This window comes from Cervus elaphus, chromosome 19 (assembly GCF_910594005.1).
Source record: "Cervus elaphus chromosome 19, mCerEla1.1, whole genome shotgun sequence".
NCBI classification, from domain to species: domain Eukaryota; kingdom Metazoa; phylum Chordata; class Mammalia; order Artiodactyla; family Cervidae; genus Cervus; species Cervus elaphus.
Window position 1 is genome coordinate 11,455,052 of NC_057833.1, and position 24,037 is coordinate 11,479,088.

Here is a 24,037-nt window from a genome sequence, read left to right on the forward strand (position 1 = left end):
GGAAATTGCTACCCACATCCAGGAAGCACAGAGAGTCCCATACATGATAAACCCAGCACACAGAAACATGTATTAATTAAACTAACAAAAAAATTAAATACAAAGAAAAATATTAAAAATCAGCAAGGGAAAAGCAACAAATAACACACAAAGGAATCCCCATAAGGTTATCAACTGATTTTTCTTCAGAAATTTTGCAGGCCACAAGGGAGTAGCAGGATATATTTAAAGTGATGGAAGGGAAAAACCTAACAAAGATTACTCTACCCAGCAAAGGTCTCATTCAGATTGAATACAGAAATCAAAAGCTTTACAGACAAGCAAAAGTGAACAGAATTCAGCATTACCAAACCAGCTTTACAACAAATGCTAAAGAAACTTCTCTAGGCAGGAAACAAAAGAGAAAGACCTACAAGAAAAACCCAAAACAATTAAGAAAATGGTAACAAGAATATGCATATCGATAATCACCTTAATGTAAATAGATTAAATGCTCTAGCCAAAAGACACAGACTGAATAGATACAAAAATAAGACCTGCATACATGCTGTCTGGGGCTTCCCTGGCAGCTCAGCTGGTAAAGAATCTGCCTGCAATGCCAAAGTCTGTAGTTCAATTCTTGAGTTGGGAAGATCCCCTAGAGAAGGGATAGGCTACCCACTCCAGTATTCTTGGGCTTCCCTGGTGGCTCAAATATAAAGAATCTGCTTGCAATGCAGGAGACCTGGGTTCAACCCCTGGGTTGGGAAGATACCCTGGAAGAGGGCATGGCAACCGCTCCAGTATCCTTGCCTAGAGAATTCCATGGACAGAGGAGCCTGGTGGGTACAGTCCATGGGGTCACAAAGATTTGGACAGGACTGAGCAAGTAAGCACAGTACAGCATATACACTATCTACAAAAGACCCACTTCAGATCCAGATACACACGCAGACTGAAAGTGAGGTGGGTAGAATAAGATATTCCAGGCAAATGGGAATCAAAAGAAAGCTGTAGTAGCAATACTCATATCAGACAAAATAGACTAAAATAAAGACTATAACAAGAGACGTGGAAGGACACGACATAATGATCAAGGGATCAATCTAAGAAGAAGACATAACAAATGTATATACTTATGCACTCAACAAAGGATCCTCTTAATACATAAGGCAAATGCTAACAGCCATAAAAATGGAAATTGACAGCAACAAAATAATAGTAGGGGATTTTAACACTCCGCTTATACCAATGGATAGATCATTCAAACCGAAAATTAATGAGGAAACAGAAGCCTTAAATGACACATTAGACCAGACAGAGTTAGTTGATATTTATAGGACACTCCATTTGAAAGCAGCAGAATACACTTTCCTCGAGTGCACATAAAACACTCTTCAGGATAGATCCTACGTTGGGTCACAAATCAGTCTTGGTAAGTTTAAGAAAACTGAAATCATGTCAAACATCTTTTTTGACTGCTCTGAGATCAGAAATCAATTACAGGGGAAAAAAACTGTAAAAAACACAAACACATGTAGGCTAAATGATATCTTACTTAATAACCAATAGATCACTGAAAAAATCAAAGAGGAAATAAGACAACAAACACAAGATGGCCCTAAAACTATGGGATGTAGCAAAAGAAGTTCTAAGAGGGAAGCTTATAGCAATACAATCCCACGTCAAGAAACAAAGAAAATCTCACATAAACTAACCTTACACCTAAACCAACCAGAAAAAGAAGAACATACAAAACCCAAAGTTAGTAGAAGGAAAGAAATCATAAACATCAGAGCAGAAATAAACGAAATAAAAATGAAGAAAACAATAGCAAAGATCAATGAAATTAAATGCTGGTTCTTAGAGAAGATAAACAAAATTGATAAACCTTTGGCCACACTCATCAAAAAAAAAAAAAAAAAGGAGAGGACTCAAGTCAAAATTAGAAATGAAAAAGAAGTCACAACTGACACTGCAGAAATACAAAGGATCATAAGAGACTACTACAAGGAACTATATGCCAATAAAATGGACAACCTGGAAGAAATGGACAAATTCTTAGAAAAGTACAGCCTTTAAGGACTGAACCAGGAAGAAACAGAAAATATGTAATGATATTGAAACTATGATTCAAAATCTTCCAACAAATAAAAGTCCACGACCAGGTGGTTTCACAGGCAAATTCTAGCAAACATTTAGAGAAGAGCTAACACCTATCCTTCTCAAACTCTTTAAAAACTGCAAAAGGAGGAATACTTCCAAGCACATTCCATGCAGTCACCATCACCCTGATGTCTTTGCCTCTCTGACAAGAGATTTCACAAAGAAAAGAAAATAACAGGCCGATATAAATGATGAACATAGATGTAAAAATCCTCAACAAAATACTAGCAATCCAAGTCCAACAACATATTAAAGAATCATACACTATGATCAAGTGGAATTTATCCCAGGCATGTACGAATTCTTTAATATATATGAATCAATCAATAGGATAGAACACATTAATAAATTGAAGAATAAAAACGATGTGATCATCTCAATAGGTGCAGAGAAAACTTTTGACAAAATTCAACACCTATTTGTGATTAAGAAAAAAAACTAACATAATAAAGGCCTTATATGACAAACCCACAGCTAACATTCTCAATGGTGAAAAACTGAAAGCATTTCCTTTAAGATCAGGGACACTTCAAGGCTGTCCACTCCTGCCACTATTATTCAACATAGTTTTGAAAGTTCTAGCTAGGGCAATCAGAGAAGAAAAAGAAATAAAAGAATCCAAATTGGAAAAGAAGAAATAGAACTGTCACTGTTTGCAGATTACATGATATTATGCATAGAAAACCCTAAAGACACCATCAGAAAACTACAAGATTTAATCAATGAATTTAGTAAAATTGCAGGATACAAAATTAATACACAAAAATCTCTTGCATTCCTATATACTTACAATAAAAGATAAGAAAAAAATTAAGGAAACAACCTCTTTTATCATTACAACAAGAAGAATAAAATACCTAGGAATAAACTCATCTAAGGAGACAAAAAACCAGTACTAGAAAACTGTAAGATACAGATAAAAGAAATCAAAGACAACACAAACAGATGGAGAGAGAAACCATGTTCTTAGACGGGAACAATCAATATTGTGAAAGTGTCTGTAATACCTAAAGCAATCTATAGGCTCAATATAATCCCTATCAAATTCCCAATGGCATTTTTCACAGAATTAGAACAAAAAATTTTACAATTTGTATGGAAACACACAAGACCATGAATAGCCAAAGCAATCCTGAGAAAGACAAATGGAGCTAGAGGAATGAGGCTCTTCACTTCAGACAGTACTACAAAGCTACACTGATTAGGGCAGTATGGTACTAGCACAAAAACAGAAATATAAACCAATGGAATAGGATAGAAAGTCCAGAGATAAAGACATACTCCTATGGTCATCTAATCTACGACAAAGGAGGCTAGAATATACAATGGAAAAAAGACAGTCTCTCCAATAAGTGGTGCTGGGAAAACTGTTCAGCTATATGTAAAAGAATGAAATTAGAATACTCCATAATACATTACACAAAAATAAACTCAAAATGGATTAAAGACCTAAATGTAAGGCCAGACACTATAAAACTCTTCGAATGAAAAGATAGGCAGAACATGCTTTAACATACGTCACAGCAAGATCTCTTTTGACCTACCTCCTACAGTAATGAAAATAAAAACAAAAGTAAACAAATGGCACCTAATTAAACTTAAAAGCTTTTGCATAGCAAAAGAAACCAGGAGCAAGCCCAAAAAACAACTCTCAGAATGGGAGAAAATATTTGCAAATGAAGCAACTGACAAGGAATTAATCTCCAAAATATATGAAAAGCTCATTTAGCTCAAAAAAAAAAAAAATCCCAATTTAAAAATGGATAGAAGACCAAAATAGATATTTCTCCAAAGAAAACATACAGAAGGCCAACAAACACATGAAAAGATGTTCAACATCATTACTTATTAGAGAAATGCAAATCAAAACTACAATGAGGTATCACCTCACACAGGTCCGAATGGCTATCATCAAAAAGTCTACAAACAATAAATGCTGGAGAGGGTGTGGAGAAAAAGGAACCCTCTTGCACTGTTGGTGGGAATGTAAACCGCTACAGTCACTATGGAAACGGTATGGAGGTACCTTAAGAAACTAAAACTAGAACCACCATATGACCCAGCAATCCCACCACTGGGCAAGGAAAATCATGATTCAAAAGGATATATGCACCTCAGTGTTCATTGCACCACTATTTATAATAGCCAGGACATAGAAGCAACCTCAATGCCCGTTACTAGAGAATGGATAAAGAAGATGTGGTACATATATACAACGGACTTTTACTCAGACATAAAAAGGAACAACATTATATCATTTGAAGACATGGCTGCACCAAGAGACGGTCATACAGAGTGAAGTCAGAAAAATACATATTATATATTAATGCATGTATGTGAAATCTAGAAAAATGGTATAAACTATCTTATTCGCAAAAGAGAAATAGAGACACAGACATAGAGAACAAATGTATGGACACCAAGTTGGGGGGAGTGGTGGATGGGGTGAATTTGGCGACTGGGGTTAACATATATGTATTACTATGTATAAAACAAGAAACGAATGAGCACCTGCTGTACCGCTCAGGGAACTCTACTCGGTGCTCTGTGGTGACCTAACTGGGAAGGAAATCCAAAGAAGAGGGGATCTATGGCTGATTCACTTTGCTGTAGAGCCGAAACTGACACAGCATTGTAAAGCAACTACATCCCAATGATAAATAAATAAAAGTAACGTTTCTATAAGGAGCAAACCTTCTCTCTGTGGCCAGGAGGATACCAAGATGTGGTAAATGATTAGCCCAACAGTCCTCACTGGGAAGGTGCACTGAGATGGTTGTTAGGCTTCTAGCCTGACTCCTCCAGCAACATAAGCTTCAGTGAAAGTGGAAGGCGAAAGTCTCCTTACTATCCACAATGCCACACCAAATCAGAGAAGACTACTTGGGTTTTAAAACCATTACATGCCAACAAAAACAGAAACACAGATCAATGGAACAAGACAGAAAGCCCAGAGTTAAACCACGCACCTATGGGCACCTTATCTTTGACAAAGGAGACAAGAATATACAGTGGGGCAAAGATAATCTCTTCAAAAAGTAGTGCTGGGAGAACTGGACATGTGAACTTTTACACGTATCCAACTGCATGTAAAAGAATGGAATTAGAACACTTCCTAACACCATACACAAAGATAAACTCCAAATGGATTAAAGACCTAAATATAAGACCAGAAACTATAAAAACTCTTAGAAGAAAGCATAGACAGAACCCTCTATGACATAAATCATAGCAAGCTCCTCTAGATCCACCTCCTAGAATAATGGAAATAAAAACAAAAATAAACAAGTGGGACCTAATTAAATTTAAAAGCTTTTTCACAGCAAAGGAAACTATAAATAAACTGAAAAAAAAAAAAAAAAGCCCTCAGAATGAGAGAAAACAATGTGGAGAAAAGGGAGCCCTCTTGTACTGCAGGTGGGAATGTAACTTGATAAAACCACTATGAAGACAGAATGGAGATCCCTTAAAAAACTAGGAATAAAACTACCAGGTGTGTATTAATCACTCAGTCATGTCCAACTCTTCATGACCCTTTGGACTGTAGCTCACCAGGCTTCTCTCACCAGGCCCATGGAAGTCTCCAGGCAAGAATACTGGAGTGGGAAGTCATTCTCTTTTTCAGGGGATCTTCTTGACCCAAGGATCAAACCCAGATCTGCATTGCAGGCAGATTCTTTACCATCTGAGCCACTAGGGAAGCTGAAAACTACCATACGACCCAGCAATACCACTTCTAGGTATATACCCTGAGGAAACCAAAACTTAAAAAGACACATGCACCCCAACGTTCACTGCAGAACTATTTACAATAGCGAGAACATGGACACAAACTAGAGGTCCGCTGATGGATGAATGGATAAAGAAGCTGTGGTACATATATACTATGGAATACTACTCTGCCATAAAAAGGAACGCATTTGAATCAGTTCTAATGAGGTCGATGAACCTAGAGCTTATTATACAGAGGGAAGTAAGTCAGAAAGAGAAAAAGAAATATCATATATTAACGCACATACATGGAATCTAGAAAGATGGTACTGATGAACCTATTTGCAAGGCAGCAATGGAGACGCAGACATAAAGAACAGACTTATGGACCAGGAGGGGTTGCTGGGAGGAAGGAGAGGGTGAGATGAATGGAGAAAGTAGCATGGAAGCATAGACACTACCATATGTAAAATGATACCCAAATTTGCTATATGACTCTGGGAACTCAAACCAGGCTCTGTAACAACCTCGAGGGGGTGCAAAAGGGTGGGAAGTGGGAGGGAGGTTCAAGACGGAGGGAACATATGTACATCGAATTCATGTTGATGTATGGCAGAAATGAAACCAAGGGTAAAGCAATTATGTTTCAACCAAAAATGAACAAATTTTAAATAAACTATTACATGCCAAGACCATGTCTTTGTTGAACCTAGTAAACAGTCAGTGCTTCAGTACAGTTCAGTTCAGTCGCTCAGTCATATCTGACTCTTTGCGACCCCATGAACTGCAGCATGCCAGGCCTCCCTGTCCATCACCAACTCCCAGAGTCCACCCAAACCCATGTTCATTGAGTTGGTGATGCCATCCAGCCATCTCATCCTCTGTCATCCCCTTCTCCTCCTGCCACAATCTTTCCCAACATCAGGATCTTTTCAAATGAGTCAGCTCTTCGCATCAGGTGGCCAAAGTATTGGAGTTTCAGCTTCAACATCAGTCCTTCCAATGAACACCCAGGACTCATCTCCTTTAGGATGGACTGGTTGGATCTCCTTGCAGTCCAAGGGACTCTCAAGAGTCTTCTCCAACACCACAGTTCAGAAGCATCAATTCTTCGGTGCTCAGCTCTCTTTATAGTCCAACTCTCACATCCACACATGACCACTGGAAAAACCATAGCCTTGACTAGACAGACCTTTGTTGACAAAGTAATGTCTCTGCTTTTTAATATGCTGTCTAGGTTGGTCATAACTTTCCTTCCAAGGAGTAAGTGTCTTTTAATTTCATGGCTGCAGTCACCATCTGCCATGATTTTAGAGCCCAGAAAAATAAAGTCAGCCACTATTTCTACTATTTCCCCACCTATTTGCCATGAAGTGATGGGACCAGATGCCATGATCTTAGTTTTCTGAATGTTGAGCTTTAAGCCAACTTTTTCACTCTCCTCTTTCACTTTCATCAAGAGGCTCTTTAGTTCCTCTTCACTTTCTGCCATAAAGATGGTGTCATCTGCATATCTGAGGTTACTGATACTTCTCCCAGCAATCTTGATTCCAGCTTGTGCTTCTTCCAGCCCAGCATTTCTCATGATGTTCTCTGCATAGATGTTAAATAAGCAGGGTGACAATATACAGCCTTGATGTACTCCTTTTCCTATTTGGAACCAGTCTGTTGTTCCATGTCCAGTTCTAACTGTTGCTTCCTGACCTGCATACAGGTTTCTCAAGAGGCAGGTAAGGTGGTCTGATATTCTCATCTCTTTCAGAATTTTCCGCAGTTTATTGTGATCCACACAGTCAAAGGCTTTGGCATAGTCAATAAAGCAGAAATAGATGTTTTTCTGGAACTCTCTTGCTTTTTTGATGATCCAGCGGATGTTGGCAATTTGATCTCTGGTTCCTCTGCCTTTTCTGAATCCCGCTTGAACATCTGGAAGTTCATGGATCATGCATTGTTGAAGCCTGGCTTGGAGAATTTTGAGCATTACTTTACTAGTGTATGAGATGAGTGTAATTGTGCGGTAGTTTGAGCATTCTTTGGCATTGCCTTTCTTTGGGATTGGAATGAAAACTGACCTCTTCCAGTCCTGTGGCCACTGCTGAGTTTTCCAGATATGCTGGCATATTGAGTGCAGCACTTTCACAGCATCATCTTTCAGGATTTGAAATAGCTCAACTGGAATTCCATCACCTTCAGTAGCTTTGTTTATAGTGATGCTTCCTAAGGCCCACTTGACTTCACATTCCAGGATGTCTGGCTCTAGGTGAGTGATCACACCATTGGGATTATCTGGGTCATAAAGATCTTTTTTGTATAGTTCTGTGTATTCTTGCTGCCTCTTCTTAATATCTTCTGCTTCTGTTAGGTCCCTACCATTTCTGTCCTTTATTGAGCCCATCTTTGCATGAAATGTTCCCTTGGTATCTCTAATATTCTTGAAGAGATCTCTAGTCTTTCCCATTCTATTGTTCTCCTCTATTTCTTTACACTGATGGCTGAGGAAGGCTTTCTTATCTCTCCTGGCTATTCTTTGGAACTCTGCATTCAAATGGGAATATCTTTCCTTTTCTCCTTTGCTTTTCGCTTCCCTTCTTTTCACAGCTATTTGTCAGGTCTCCTCAGACAGCTTTTTTTTCTTTTTTGCATTTTTTTTTTCTTGGGGATGGTCTTGATTCCTGTCTCCTGTTCAATGTCACAAACCTCCCTCCATAGTTCATCAGGCACTCTATCAGATCTAGTCCCTTAAATCGATTTCTCACTTACACTGTATAGTCATAAGGGATTTGATTTAGGTCATACCTGACGTGGTGTAGCTCCTCTTGGCCACTGCCCAGTCAGTGCTTACTAATTGTTTATTATTAATATAGTCTTTTAGTAAAACAGAATCAGTGGAACCACTGCTCTAGCATGCTAGTTAATTCCGTGTAAAAAGAAGGATTAATCTCTACCTTAAAACATTGTGTTCAATTGCTCAGTTGCGTCCGACTCTTTGCGACCTCATGGACTGTAGCTCTCCAGGCTCCTCTGTCCATGAGGATTCTCCAGGCAAGAATACTGGAGTGGTTGCCATGCCCTCCTCCAGGGATCTTCCCAACCCAGGGGTCAAATGCAGGACTCCAGCAGTGCAGGCAGATTCTTTACCATCTGAGCCACCAGGGAAGCCCAAGAATACTAGAGTGGGTAGCCTATCCCTTCTCCAGGGGATCTTCCCAACCTAGGAATTGAACCAGGGTCTCCTGCATTGCAGGTGGATACTTTACCAGCTGAGCTACCAGAGAAGCCCACTTTAAAACATTAATGATGGAAAGTAAACTGAAATGTGACCAGAAAAAAAAAAAAGAAACACCTATCAATATTACTGGTTGGTAAAATTTGTCATCTGCATTTTATAAGGAGGAAATTGTGGCTTAGAAATTATGTGACTTGGTAAACATTTCAATTTTACATAATTAGTTTGTGATTGAGCCAAAATTCCAAAGTCATGTTTATGCCAGTGGGAAGAAGTTGAATACAGTCAGAAGAGGCAGATATCATGGAAAATTCACAATATATATAGAAATGCACTTTACAATGACTTAGCCACTTCTCTCCACATATTCCAAGCTCATTACCCCTCAATTCAGAGTCTACCCCCTCTTTGGGTCTCCTTGGATGGAAAAGAGCTCTCCTTTTCTTAATTTTCCAATATTCCTCATTCAGATCTGTTAGCTTTTTATATGTACATGTCTTGTCTCTCCAAATAGACTAGAGCTGGCTTACTTTGAATTCCCCACAGTGTGTCTTGCTGAATAGGGGTTCAGTAGAACCATCTTAGTTTATTAACTACCAGACTGCTCAGCTTAGCTATTGTTGGGCTATGGTGTCTTTTTACAGTATCTGAACACTACAGAAACGCTGGCTCTTGGTTCAGAGACACCACGTGTTCAACTAAGCTGCCAAGTCAGTATCAAATAGCATGATGCTGAACATAGACATACCTGTAAAATGCAACTCATGATATCAGATGCGATTTTTGCATGGGGAGTGTCTTCATCTTTCCCAGAGGGCCTCAGGTTATGTTCCAAGCAGGAATCCCAGAGCCCCACAAGGGCCTTTGCATGCTTTTCAATCGACTCTGTCTCCCTGATGGCTGTTGTAATTCGCGTGATACAGATTTCAACCACCGCTTGGTCATTGTTATTGGTTTGGTAATCCTGTTTGAAAGAACAACTTCATGTGAAAGAAAACTCTGGAAAATTACCCTTCAAAGAACCTACAAAATATGAGCTCAATCATACAGCAAATGGGTTTGCCACACTGTGGCTAAGGGATAAGGTTGTAAAACCCAATAAAAGACCTTCTTCGTTGGAGATGAGAACCTGTGGACAAGGTAGATTTGCTAACGTGCTAAAATGGAGCAGGTTTCTACTATCACAGATACACAGACAGGGAGCTTAATTATTCACTTGCAAGCAGGCTCAAATTTCATGCTATTTTAGAGTTCATTAGAGGTGAGGGTTTACTTTTGGCTCTGATATTTCAGCAACTTTTGTGAAATGTTTCAATTACCCTACAATTTCTCCTCATGAGCTTTCTCTTTCTGTACACAACAGAAATCTTTTCAGCTCTCCCTTTTCAATTAAAATACCCACTAAATCCTTTTAAGTGTTCCCCAACCAAATTTCCCTCTGTTCCCTTGTTTTAATTCTTCCTCAAATACCTAATCATCTTTTTTTTTAATTTATTTTTTTTATTAGTTGGAGGCTAATTACTTCACAACATTTCAGTGGGTTTTGTCATACATTGATATGAATCAGCCATAGAGTTACACATATTCCCCATCCCGATCCCCCCTCCTACCTCCCTCTCCACCCGATTCCTCTGGGTCTTCCCAGTGCACCAGGCCCGAGCACTTGTCTCATGCATCCAACCTGGGCTGGTGATCTGTTTCACCAGAGATAATATACATGCTGTTCTTTCGAAACATCCCACCCTCACCTTCTCCCACAGAGTTCAAAAGTCTGTTCTGTACTTCTGTGTCTCTTTTTCTGTTTTGCATATAGGGTTATCGTTACCATCTTTCTAAATTCCATATATATGTGTTAGTATGCTGTAATGTTCTTTATCTTTCTGGCTTACTTCACTCTGTATAATGGGCTCCAGTTTCATCCATCTCATTAGAACTGATTATTGAGCAATAATATGATCTTATAAAACACCGAAATGTGAAAACTAGGCCCATCACTTTAATTTGGAAAATTGGCCTGACTGTGAACGCTGTGTGGTGGATTAACTCTTACACTGCCATGTACCATTAGAGCCAGAAGCTGATGGGCTCTTCTGTCCAGCTGCAAGTTCCAGCTTCATCTTTTTTCTATTATAACTAATGTTGCAGTAAACATTTTAGGCATGAAACCGTCTCCATGATGTAGATTAGGTATAGCCTAGATTCTTCAGAAGTGGAAATTTCCAAGACAAAACTCAGCAACATTTTAAGGCTTGTGATACACAGTGCCAAACTATTTTCCAGAAAGGTCTTACTAATTTATACTTCTATCAGCTGGGTGAAAGCAAGCTTGCCCATTGTACCTTTGCAAGAACAGAGTATTTTTAATTTTTGGTAATTTTATACCTGAAAAACAGTATCTCATTGCTGTTTTCCATGGAATTTCTTGATCAGAAGTAAGGTCAAATATTTTCAGCATGTTGATTTGCCATTTGTATTTCCTCCTTTGGAAATTTCCCACTGTATCCCATGTCTATTTTTCCTTAGATGACTTCATTTTTTTTTTTTTTTTTTGGCTCTTCTTTGGTGAAATAATATTTTTTCTATCAAGGCTATTAAGTCAGCTTTTGACATACTGGTTGTGAATATGTTTCCATGTTACATTATTTTTAGGTTATTTTGCTGCTATTATTGACATGCTAAGGTTTTAGATAGCCAAATCTGTCAATCTTTGGGACCTTTTTTTTCTTTTTTAACTGGAAATTTAAGTTGGTTAAATTATGTTTTTAAAAGATAATACATGAACATGATACAAAAATAAAAAAGATACAAAGAAAAGATTTTCAGTGAAAATTCTGTCTCCATCTCAGTTCCCTTTCCTGGGGAAACCATGCTCACCAACTTCTCATATTTGACAAGAGAAGTCCAAGTTCATATAAACATCCATCTACACTCACTCTTTTCTTTCTTTGTGATTCCTTTAATAGCTTTTTAAATATCACATTTTCTTTATTCATATATCTAATAAAAATTTACCTGTATTTTTTCTACATTTAAAGAAAAGTTAACAAAACACTTAATGTTTGTTTAGTATTTCAGAAATTAATCTTTTAACCATTCACTTAGTTCTTGAGTCTATCTGGCATTAATGGAAAAGTAAGCCGTACATTTTCTACAAAGTAGCTAATCTAATTTTTCCATCATTATTTACTGAGTAATTCATTTCCTAGTAACTGTCTTATGTACATATCAGGTTCTATTTCAGGGCTGTCTTTTCTGTTTGTTCAACTTTTCAATTCTACAATATTAATTTTGGTACATTTAAGTTCCACACCTTTTTAAAAAGGTGCTTCCTAGTGTATTTTATGTCTCTATTGTTGCTGTAAACAAAATCTTTGTGTTTTCCTCATTAGAACTTCTAATGAATTATTGTCCATTATGTCAGCCTACCTCATTTTTGTACTTATTTTTTGTTGCTTTTGCCCCTCACTAAGTATTTATTGTTCACAGGCTTGCCTCCATTAAAGCCACAGCAGTGTTACCTACACACAAACCTTGTTGTACAGCCCCCACTGAGGGGCTCCGGCCCGGGTCCTTGGGGGGCCGAGGCCTGGCCATGGCGCTGGACGGCTCAGGATCCATCAGTCTGGCCTGCTTCTCTATTCCTGCCAGCAGCTCCCCACCCCGCCTTGGACTGCTCCAGTGGGTACGGGAAGGGCAAGGCCTGGTGGGAGGAATACAGGTCAGGCTCTGGCCTCTCGCCACCAGCTGTCCTGGCTCTTCCATGGCTGCCCTGCTGCTGGGCTACACTGCAGGCTCTTGCCTGAGCTGGGAAACTGAGGCAGGCCACCAAGTCCTCCTCTGTCCTGACAGAAGGCGCTGTGAGTCCACCCTAAGGCAGAAGGCACCATTCTGCCTCCCTTCTCGGAGTAAGAATCCTGCTGCTCCAGCTGCCAGGAAGCCATTTTGGGGGAAAATGGTCTCTCTTCTGGGCCTCAGAGCTCATTTCCAGCCTCTGGCAGTGGCCCATGTCAGTGCAGCACCTGCCACCCTCAGGTCTTGCAGGAGAGCCCGGCTGTCACGTACAGGTGGACACCCTGAGGACAGTGAGTTCACGCGTAGTCACCAGCAAGCTAGGAAACCGTGCAAGATGCGCCTTGGCCCGCAGGCTCCAGAACCACCTGAAGACCCTGCTCTGCCTTCACCCCCTGTAATGAATATCCACTCTCCCAGGCATAATCTGAATAAATGAAGTTATCCTTCAAGGGCCCTCAGAAGCAAATATTACAACACCGCGTGGCTATTTCCAGGACTAGAAAGAATGAGGCTCTGATCTTGGGGCCACGGTGGCTGAGTCCAGGCAAGGGGTGATCACGTCTGCAGTAAGTTGTCTTGCACACTTACCTGAAGACCACAGAGGCGGGGAGGCCTTCCACATTCCAGCTGAATTGAAGGAAAAGAAGACACAGGTTCAGGCCAGCACCGCTGTCCCCAGGCCTGCCCCTCTGCTCCCCGCCGCCTCATCCCAGACCACCAGGGCCCAGAAAGGTCATCGTGGAACCCTCACTACCTGCCAAGCATCGCGGCTTCAGATCAGTAACCATCATCCTTTGTTTCCCAGAAGTGACAGGCCTGGTGTGAGCTGGGGGCTGAGCCAGAGGGCAGGGTTTCCTTCCAGAATCCACTTCCTTGTGGCTTCTGGAAGCTGTGGCGGACACGGCTCAGGTCAAGTCCTCTCCGGGCGGATTCTGAGGTTGGAAGAGGCTGGACTCCTGACGGGCGGCCCCTCCCTCAGGCCATGCTCGGTGGGCGAAGTCCGGCACACTCTCCTCCAGGGTCCAGCAGGCGTCCGCCTGTGTCTGCTTCTCCAGCGCCGCTCCTGCTGCAGCTCTGCGGCTCCCGCCGCTTGCAGGCCTGCAGCTGGCGCTGGGCCTTGTCCGGGAGGCCAAGCGCGGCCTCAGCTCGCTGCTTCCAGAGCAGGGCGCCGCGCAGCTGGCAGATTGAACTGGACGTAGGCGCTGGCAGATGGCGGCGTATCGGCCCAGAGGGTGAGTTCCAGAGGGAACGGCTGCCGCTCTGGCCCCTGCTCGGCTGCAGCCCACTTCATCTTCCTGGCACCCAGCGGCTCCAGGAGGTCTGAGAAGGCGCTGCTGAGGCCAGGCTCCAGGCTACCCGGGGGGAGACAGGCAAAGCGGAGGTGCTGGGGCCTCTTGCACAGGTAGGCGGGTAACGCCAGGAGATAGAGGTGGGGAAGATGGAGCTGCGGGCCCTTGGCCCTCAGAGCGGCACTTCCGGCCTCACCGGAGCCAGCCGACTTCAGCGGGGCCGGGTGGGTAACTGAGCCCCTTGGATAAGCTTGTTTGGCACAACCTAGAGAAAGAAAAATACTGCGCGAATTCCCTCCGTCAGCCTGTAATATCCACTGATTCCCATCAGTGCAAGCAGTTCTCCTCGAAGAGATTGGGGCAGAAGTAGATGTACTCGGATTCTGGATCCACGGGTGCTGGACACTGGAGTCCAGCGCCGGGGACTCGGCCAGCTGCAAGCCTTGCCTTGGGCTGTCCTTCTGGGCAAACCCGAGGAAGAAGACGCGGTGGCTCTGCGTCTGGCGTCTGTCCCGCGTGCAGCCTGAGGGCAGCCGGGACGGGGCGCGGCTTCGCCGTGGCTCCCCGTGGAAGTCTCACGGGGATGTGTCCCGTATTTACTTTGTAGGGAGTTAGCTGTTCAGCTCATCTTAATTATAATATTTTTTCAGATCATTCTTTTGCATTTTCTAAAGATTTCTGTATTGTATCTGTACCTTTTATATATCTCATGGCTTATTGTGTCAGAATTTCCTATTACACATAGAAACAACAAAAGCAAGAAGGCTGGTTTAGTTTCTGGTTTTAGTTCCTGATTTTTAATATAAAGTTTATGGCCAAAAGCAACAGAACACTGTAAATGTTTTAAATCGTAGAGGATGCACCACTTTCTTTTTCTTTGAAAGTTTAAATATTTGTCTAAATTTTTTAATGTCCTCTCAGCATCTGAAGAGGTAACCAAGCATTTTTTTCCTTAGATGGCTTATGGATGTGAAGTTTAATGTTATCGTATAGAATGAAATTTCCAGATGTTCATCCATCACCACATTCCTAAAAAGAACACCACTTGGTTTGGTGGACTGTTTACTATATTTTCTTTTACCTTTCTCCTTTGTTGGTGACTGTGTTATTTTATTTTTTTTTTAATTGTAAAAATTTTTTAATTTTTATTAGTTGGAGGCTAATTACTTTACATTATTGTAGTGGTTTTTGTCATACATTGACATGAATCAGCCATGGAGTTACATGTATTCCCCATCCCGATCCCCTCTCCCATCTCCCTCTCCACCCGATTCCTCTGGGTCTTCCCAGTGCACCAGGCCCGAGCACTTGTCTCATTCTTCCAGCCTGGGCTGGTGATCTGTTTCACCCTGTGTTCTTTTATTTTAATGCAGCAAAATTATTAGTATTACTTGTGCCAGAACCTATACAGCAAAATAGTTACTTACAGAGTCAAATCATAGGAAAAAGTAGAATATTAGAGGGCAAAGTAATGATGCTGACTTTTCAAAAAACCTCTACCACAACAGGAAAACCAAAACCATCCTTAGGGGTGAAAAATAAATCAACCCTGAATATTCATTGGAAGGACTGATGCTAAAGCTGAAGCTCCAATACTTTGGCCACCTGATGTGAAGGGGCAACTCACTGGAAAAGACTCAGATGCTGGGAAATATTGAGGGCAGAGGAGAAGGGGATGAAAGAGGATGGGATGGTTGAATGGCATTATTGAGTCTGTGGACATGAGTTTGAGCAAGCTCCAGCAGATGGTGAAGCACAGAGAAGCCTGGCATGTTGCAGTCCATTTGTCACAAAGAGTCAGACTCGAGTAAACAATAATAAATCATTGGCATATAAAGAGGCTAACAAAGGTATAAAACATATTCAGCAGCCGCAAAATGAAGAGAGAGTGAAAAAGGTTTTAGATGATATATAATAAAGTGAAAGATGGGGATGAATTTACTTGTTACAATATATCGTATAATTGAAAAATAAAATGTAATATTCTAAATTTAAAAAAAAAAAGAAAGAAAAATAACAGAGAATGCCTCTGGGCTAAAATCACTATCTTTGGCCATAACTATTCTTATAAAAAGCAGTTATTTTAATGGCATCATCTTGAAACATGAAGCAACATCATATTGGTTATTTTATATAATAAAGGTAATATATACATAAAGTCAGATGAAACAGAACCAATACCATAGACAGAAGGAAGCCTATATTCCAACTCTAAATGCTAAGATGGTTAATATGATTGATCCATAACATTTTCTCTAACTCCAAGAAGAGGAGGAAATGGTGTACCATGTTGCTTTCAGAACATATAATAGTATCTGGTACATAGTTGACACTCAGTAAAGGTTCACTAATTTATTTATCTAATTCCTAAAAAATTGAAGTTTAGTTTATCTATTATTGTGTTAGTTTCAGGTGTACACTATAGTGGTCCAGTATTTTTTGCAGATTACATTATAGGTTATTATAAGATAAGAGGTATAATATATTATATTAGCATATAATATAATGCTGTATTCTAAATTCTTGTTGCTTATCTAGTTTATATATAGTAATTTATATCTATTAATCCCATAACTGTGATTTGTCCCTCCCCTCTTGCCTCTCCACTTTGGAAACCACAAGTTTATTTTCTATGTATGTGAGTCTGTTTCTGTCTTGTGTGTGTGTTCAGTTTTATGTCTGACTCTTTGTAACCCTTTGGACTGTACCCTCCAGGCTCCTCTGTCCATGGGATTTTTCAGGTAAGAATACTGGAGTGGGTTGCCATATTCTCCTCCAGGGGATCTTCTCGACCTAGGGATCAAACGTGTGTCTCCTGCGTCTCCTTCATTGCAGGTGAATTCTTTATTGCTGAGCCATCAGGGAAGCCCTCTGTCTTATATATATGTTCATTTGTATTATTTTTTTATATTCCACATATAAGTGATATTATATAGTATTTGTAGGGCTTCCCTGGTGGCTCAGATGGTAAGGAATCTGCCTGCAATGCGGGAGACCTGGGTAAAGAATCCATCTGCCAATGCAGGATATATAAGAGACACGGGTTGAATCCCTAAGATCTCCTGGAGAAGGGCATGACAACCCACTCCAGTATTTTTGCCTGGAGAATCCCCATGGACAGAGAAGCCTGGTGGGCTACAGTCCATGGGGTCACAAAAGAGTTGGACACAACTGGGCAACTAAACACACATAGTATTTGCATTTCTCTGTGTGACTTGTTTCACTAAGCATAATATTCTCATTGGTTTTAATTGAATAGGAAAGAAGATTTTGTTGGCACTAATTTTCAAAATTTAATTGTTTGAAAAAAATTTATGGATCTTAATTTAAAATTTAATTAAAAAAAATAAGAAATAAGAGAAAAGTCTCCCATTTCCCCTGCTCATTATTCTTCAACAAAGTGCTGAGTTATTACTTTCTGGTATATCCTTCCAAAGATTTTATATATATATTTGAGTAAATGTAGGTATGTATGTATAGAAATATATGATACACATACATTCATACACACATACACTCCCCCACTCCTTATTTTACACACAAATGGTAGCATAATGGACATACACATCTGCCTCTTGCTCTTTCGCCTCATACTGAATCTTGGAAATCTTTTCAAACTAACATATAGTTTCCCCATTCAGTTTTATGGTAGGATAGTATTCCAATGTAAGGTTGTACCACTTGTTTTTATTGTTCAGTTGCTAAGTCATGTCCGACTCTTTGCAACCCCATGGACTGTAGCCTGCCAGGCTCTTCTGTCCATGGAATTTCCTAGGCAAGAATACTGGAGTAGGTTGCCATTTCCTTCTCTAAGGGATCTTCCCATCCCAGGAATCGAACCCACATCTGTGTCTCCTGCATTGGCAGGCAGATTCCCTATCACTGAGCCATCAGGGAAGCCCAAGGTTGTATCATAGTGTATTTAATTTGTCTCCTATTGATGACCATTTAGGCAGTTTCCAGTCTTTGGAATTACGAAAAATGTTGCATTGACTAACCTCATATGCAAGTTACTTCACACTTACAGGAGCAATTGTATAGGATAAATTCCTATACGTGGAAGTAGATTTGTGTCTTTTTATTACACTCCTGTTTTATATTTTCCCCTGGTTGTTATATCCTTACCATTACTATTACTTCTCCTGCTGTTGCTGCTGCTACTACTACACAGGAGGTATAGAATCAGTTTGTATAGTTCTTAAGGGACATTTCTGATGGTGTTTTTATTAAAGTATTTTGACTACGGGATAACACATATTTATGATACTGGGTTTCCTATGTAACAACATAGCATGCCTCTCACCTGAAACTATCACAACGTTGTTAACTGACTATACCCCAATACAAAATAAAAAGTTAAAGAAAAAAGAACAAAGCATGCCTCTCTACTTTTCAAGTACATTTTTGTGTTCCTCAATAAGATTTTAAAGATTTCCTAATCTAGGGCATGCACATTTCTTAACGCAGACTGTTTATATATGTAGATACTTTATCTGTTTGTTGGCACTCTAAATTGGTTCCTCTTGACCAGTATTTCCACTGATTATAATTATATAAAATCTACCAATTTCTGAACACTAATTTGATACCCTACCAATACACTGAATTCTTTTAATTGTTAAGAGTGTTTTAGTTGATTCTCTTGGAGTTCCAGGTATGTTATTGTGTTATTTGCAGAAGATGGTAATCTTACTTCCTCCTTTTTAAACTTTGTTGCTAATTTTATCTTCTTATTAATTGCTTTGTCTGTAATCTCTAGAAAAATGTAAAATAATTACATTATACTAGAATGTCTTGTATAGTTCCTGACTTTAATGAAAATACTCCTAGAATTTCTCTAGTAAGCATTATACTGGATATTTTTTTTTGCGGGGGGTAAGATAGGTACCGGAGAAGGCAATGGCAACCCACTCCAGTACTCTTGCCTGGAAAGTCCCATGGATGGAGGAGCCTGGTAGGTTGCGGTCCATGGGGTCGCTAAGATTCAGACAGGACTGACTGACTGATTCAGTCATGACATGACTGAGCGACTTCACTTTCACTTTTCACTTTCATGCATTGGAGAGGGAAATGGCAACCCACTCCAGTGTTCTTGCCTGGAGAATCCCAGGGACGGGGGAGCCTGGTGGACTGCTGTCTATGGGGTCGCACAGAGTCAGACACGACTGAAGCGACTTAGCAGCAGCAGCAGCAGCAAGATAGGTACATTTTATAATGTTAAGAAATTACCAATCTATTCCTATTTTATTGAATTTATCTTTTAATCAGAATGGATGGTGAATATCATTAAGTGCCTTTTTAGAATTTATAGATATATCAAATTATTTTTGCCCTTAGATCTGTTAATATGACAGATTATAGAAACAAATGTCTTAATGTCAGTTATCTTCACATTCCTGGAATATATCCCATTGGATTCTGGGAAATTAATTTTTTAATGTGCTACTGGGTTTGATTTATTAATGTTTTATTAAAAATTTCACATCAATATTTGAGGGATTGGTCTATCTTTGTGAAGTTTCATAACAACTTTATGACAATTTCATAAAAAGATTTTGGAAGATCTTATTTATAACCTTACTTAATTTGTTTTTACTTTCATGTATTATGGCCCAAGAGAAATGAATTAAAATTTCCTACAACTAATGTATCTTGTCCTTTTTTTTTGCTGGTGTCTCCTAAAGTTTTTGTTTTATGAATATTGTTGCTACATAATTAGATACATAGATATTCTTAATCTTTATAACTTGTGAATCAAATCCTTTGTAGTAAAATTGCCTTTCTTGTCTCATTTAATGTTTTTGGAATACATGTTTCCTTGGCTGATATACATATCATGCTTTCTGTTTCTTTTGGTTTGCATTTGCTTAGCATCATTTGCTTATTTTATCCTTATTTTAAAAATTTTTTTACAGACTTTTACATTGATTTACATCAACTGAACAGCTGTTAACTTTGTGTAAAACAATTTAGTATTCATTATTCAGTGCTTCTGAATAGCTGAATATATGCCTGGCATATAAGTTATACAAAAATAAGAAGGTAGTACTTGATTACTTGATCATCATACGATTCCAAATCATTCTATCATAAACAACAATTTAAACATGGTAGGGATACATGTAGAGTTCAGATATACTCATTTGAGAAGAGAGGGCCTTGCTTTAGCAAATATGTGGACAAACTGCTTCTCAGAATTTTCAGCAAAGAGGATTAATTTTGACTAGGTGTTGATTTTCTATCTGAAAGTACCATCTCATGTACTTTATTTGGTAATTTGTCATGGTACCAAAAGATAATAATAACCTCACATTAGATTTGAATATGTGGTATGGTTTTGCTGTAAACATGAAGAGGATTTACTTTAATTTTAATTACTAACATATATTGTACTTAACCAAGTAAATTATTGTTTATCAACTTTTTAGTTTCGTATTTTCTAAATCATTTTATTAAATATATGTTTCTCATTTTCTAGATTTTTCCATGTGATCCCATCTAAAAATCTTTTTCTTATAACAGGCAAGTTTGACCATTTAGATGAAATGATAGGATAGATATATTTGGTTTTAATATGTCATATATTATTTTATATTATGATTTTGTTTTTGCTTAACTTTTGGAGTTCAGTTATTTTGCCAGAAAGTGGCACATCTTGGATTAGCTAAAAACAAGGCCAGAAGGCACAAATAAGCTGTGTGAACAGGTGGCCCAGACCCCTATGTCATCGACTACTACAGAAATGACCTTACCCCCAGGACATACCACCAGTCCTATGGGAGGTTCCCTTATGATCTGCGAGAAGAGTAGGAAAATATCTGAACTTGGATTACTGACGGGTTGGCTCATTATGTGGATACAAGTCGAAATTTGACTGCTGTTAAGAGTATAGACCTACTTAGAGGTGGCCCTTGAAAGAAAACAGTAAGAGAAAATTCTCCCCATGGACACAGTTTCAGGCTGTGTACTTGGTCATTAACTTTATATGGGAAAAGGAATGTACAGGTAACAGCTAAGAATCATAAGTGGTGGGAGATGTCTTGACTGAATGGCCAAGGACCTGGAAGAAGGAAGATTGGGAGATCAGAGATAAGGAACATTGAGTTAGAAACATGTAGTTTGATACATGGGATTTGGCACAAAGTATAGATCTCTTTTTTATCCCATGTTAATGCCCATGAGAGCATTAACCACCAAAGAGGCACTGAAAACAAGTATACAGAATGGCTTAACCAGATGACATCAGTTTTATCATAGCCACTACAGTGTGCTCCAATGGCTGCATAAATGGAGTAGGCTTGCTGTGAGGATATAAGCTAGCACCACCCAACAGCAGAAGATCCTATTCCCCAAGGTTGGTCTTGTTATTATCGTCATTGCCTAAGTGTGCAATCTGCTAGCAACATAGGTCAATGCTGAGCCCCCCAAATGGCACTATCCCTTGAGGAAGCCAATCAGTGATTTGATGGCAATTTTTTTTTATCTCGGATCTTTCCACTCTGAAAAAGACGTCAATTTGGGGTAGGATGCGGTGGGAGGGAAGAGGGGGGGTTCAGGGAGGATCAGACATACATATACCTATGACTGATTCATGTTGATATGTGGCAGAAGCCAACACAATAAAGCAATTATCCTCCAACTAAAAATAAATTTAAAAAGACATCAATTTGTATCATGTAGAATTTACATGCAATCAGGGTTTGAGTTCGTCTTTCCTGCCCACAGATCTGAAGCCTCAATCACTGTTTAGGGGATCACAGAGTATGTGACCTGCTGACACAGGAGCCCATGAACATTATGTCTGACCAAAGAACCACTTTACAGCAAGGAGCTCCAGCAGTAGGCACATGATCATGGAATTCACTTGTTCTTTTGCATGTCATAACCTCTCCTCCTCTACTCTGAAACTGCTGGATTAATAGATCTCTAGAACAAGCTTTTGAAGGAGCAACTCAGCCAAATACTCTATAAGGATGGGCCACAATTCCCCAACAATTAATATATATATACATACTAAAATGATGACTGTGGCATGGTGATGAACTCACTACAGGTAGAAGACATAGGGCTTCCCAGCTGGGACTAGTGGTAAAGAACCCACCTGCCAACACAGGATACATAAGAGGTGTGGATTCAATCCCTGGGTTGAGAAGATCCCCTGGAGGAGAACATGGCAACCTACTCAAGTGTTCTTGCCTGGAGAATCCCATGGACAGAGGAGCCTCACCAGCCCCAGTCCCTGGGGTCGCACAGAGTCGGACAGGACTGGAGTGACATGGCACGCACACACATGCAGAATACACAAGCCTGGGAACCCAGTCACTCCAGGCTTCCATGACAAGAGACCAGCAGAAAACAAAAGGAGTCACCATCCTGGCCAAGGGGGAAGCTGGGTGGCTGCTGCACAATGAGGGCATTTCAAGGCACTGCCTTGACCGATTCTGACGTGATGGACAATGGACCAGTCACAGCCTGAGAAGGGCATGGACACCAGGGTCCCAGACCCCTCAGGAAGAAGCATCTGAGCCACCCAACTGAGAAGCAGCTTAAATCAGCAGAGGTGCTAGCTGAAGGTGAGGCAAATCTAGAATATGTGATAGAGGAGGAAGACCATATTAACTTTCCTGTTGCTGCCGTAATGAATTATCACATGCTTACAAGCTCAAGAATTTGTGTTGACAAATTAATTTTTTTACAGTTCTGGAGGTAAAAAGTTGAAAATGAGTCTCACTGGGCTAAAGCAGTGACAGTTCCCTTGGAGGCTCTGAGGAGAAAATCCCCTTTTCTTTCTTCTAACAGGTTATCTGAATTCCTTGACTCATGGCCTTCATGAGCCTCTGTCTTCAAAGTACATCACTCCAAACTCTGCTTGCATGATTCTATCTCCTTCTTCTGCCTCTTTCTTGATCCCCTATATGTATTACATCCTAGAATGTATTACATCCTAGAACGTATCTTCCCTAAAATGTATGACATCTGAGAAATCCCTTTTGCCATATAAGATAAAATTCACAGGTTCTGGGGTTTAGAATGTGGACATCTTTTGCTCTGCTGTGCTCAGTGATGTCTGACTCTTTGTGGCCCCTTGGACTGTAGCCTGCCAGGCTCCTCTGTCCAGTGAAATTCTCCAGGCAAGAATACTGGAGTGGGTTGCCATTCCCTTCTCTAGGAGATCTTCCTGACTCAGGGATAGAACCTGAGTCTTCTGCATTGGCAGGTGCATTCTTTACCATGGGCACCACCTGGAAAGCCCAGAAGAACCATTATTCAGCCAGCACTGAGATGATGAGTTCCAGCAGCAGCCTTGATACAAACTGGAGTGGCAGAGATCAGTCAGCATCTCCAAAAAGCTGTATCCACGTGAGATGAAACTATTACATAAAGCAAATGAATTCAAATGGTGCCGGGGTAGACTGTACTGAAGATTATGCTGCATTGTCTAAATCCCCTGCTAGGACAAAGACACTCATTTTCTCAGCTGCTGGCTCATAGCCAAGTCTGTCTGCCAAAACTGTCCTTGGACAAAGGAAATGGGCTCACCCAAGATTTTGTTTCTCCCTTGGAACAGTCATTTTAAATCAGGTCCCTGGGACTCAGTTACAACAGAATTTATAGAGATGACATTGAGAAACACAGCAAACCATGCCCAAACAATCATTTAACAATAAATAGCAAAGAGAATTTCACCTGGATGAAACAAGCCTCAGTAAAAGTTAAAGGTGCAATTTACTGAAAGTATATGGCATATGTATGTGTCTTGGTTCATGAACACAAAGATCTAATCATTTCCATGCTAAGAGAGTGCTGGATGATTAGGGAATTCTGAAAAAAGGTGCCTTGGAATGAGGCTGGGATGTGCAGAATAGTGTCAGTG

General features: G+C 40.0%; 1 protein-coding gene across 6 annotated transcripts in view; it reads right to left on the bottom strand.

Moving 5' to 3' along the window:
- VEPH1 (ventricular zone expressed PH domain containing 1) overlaps positions 1 to 24,037 on the bottom strand; it is a 320,038-nt gene that overhangs the window by 269,954 nt on the left and 26,047 nt on the right. For 5 of the 6 annotated variants that reach the window (XM_043874509.1, XM_043874507.1, XM_043874506.1 and 2 more), the window contains exon 3: positions 9,831 to 10,046. In XM_043874509.1, coding sequence (XP_043730444.1) covers positions 9,831 to 10,046 — 216 coding nt within the window. Of the gene's footprint in view, positions 1 to 9,830; positions 10,047 to 13,462; positions 13,502 to 13,628; positions 13,850 to 24,037 lie in introns of those variants that run through there. The other variant, XM_043874510.1, reaches the window with a different exon arrangement.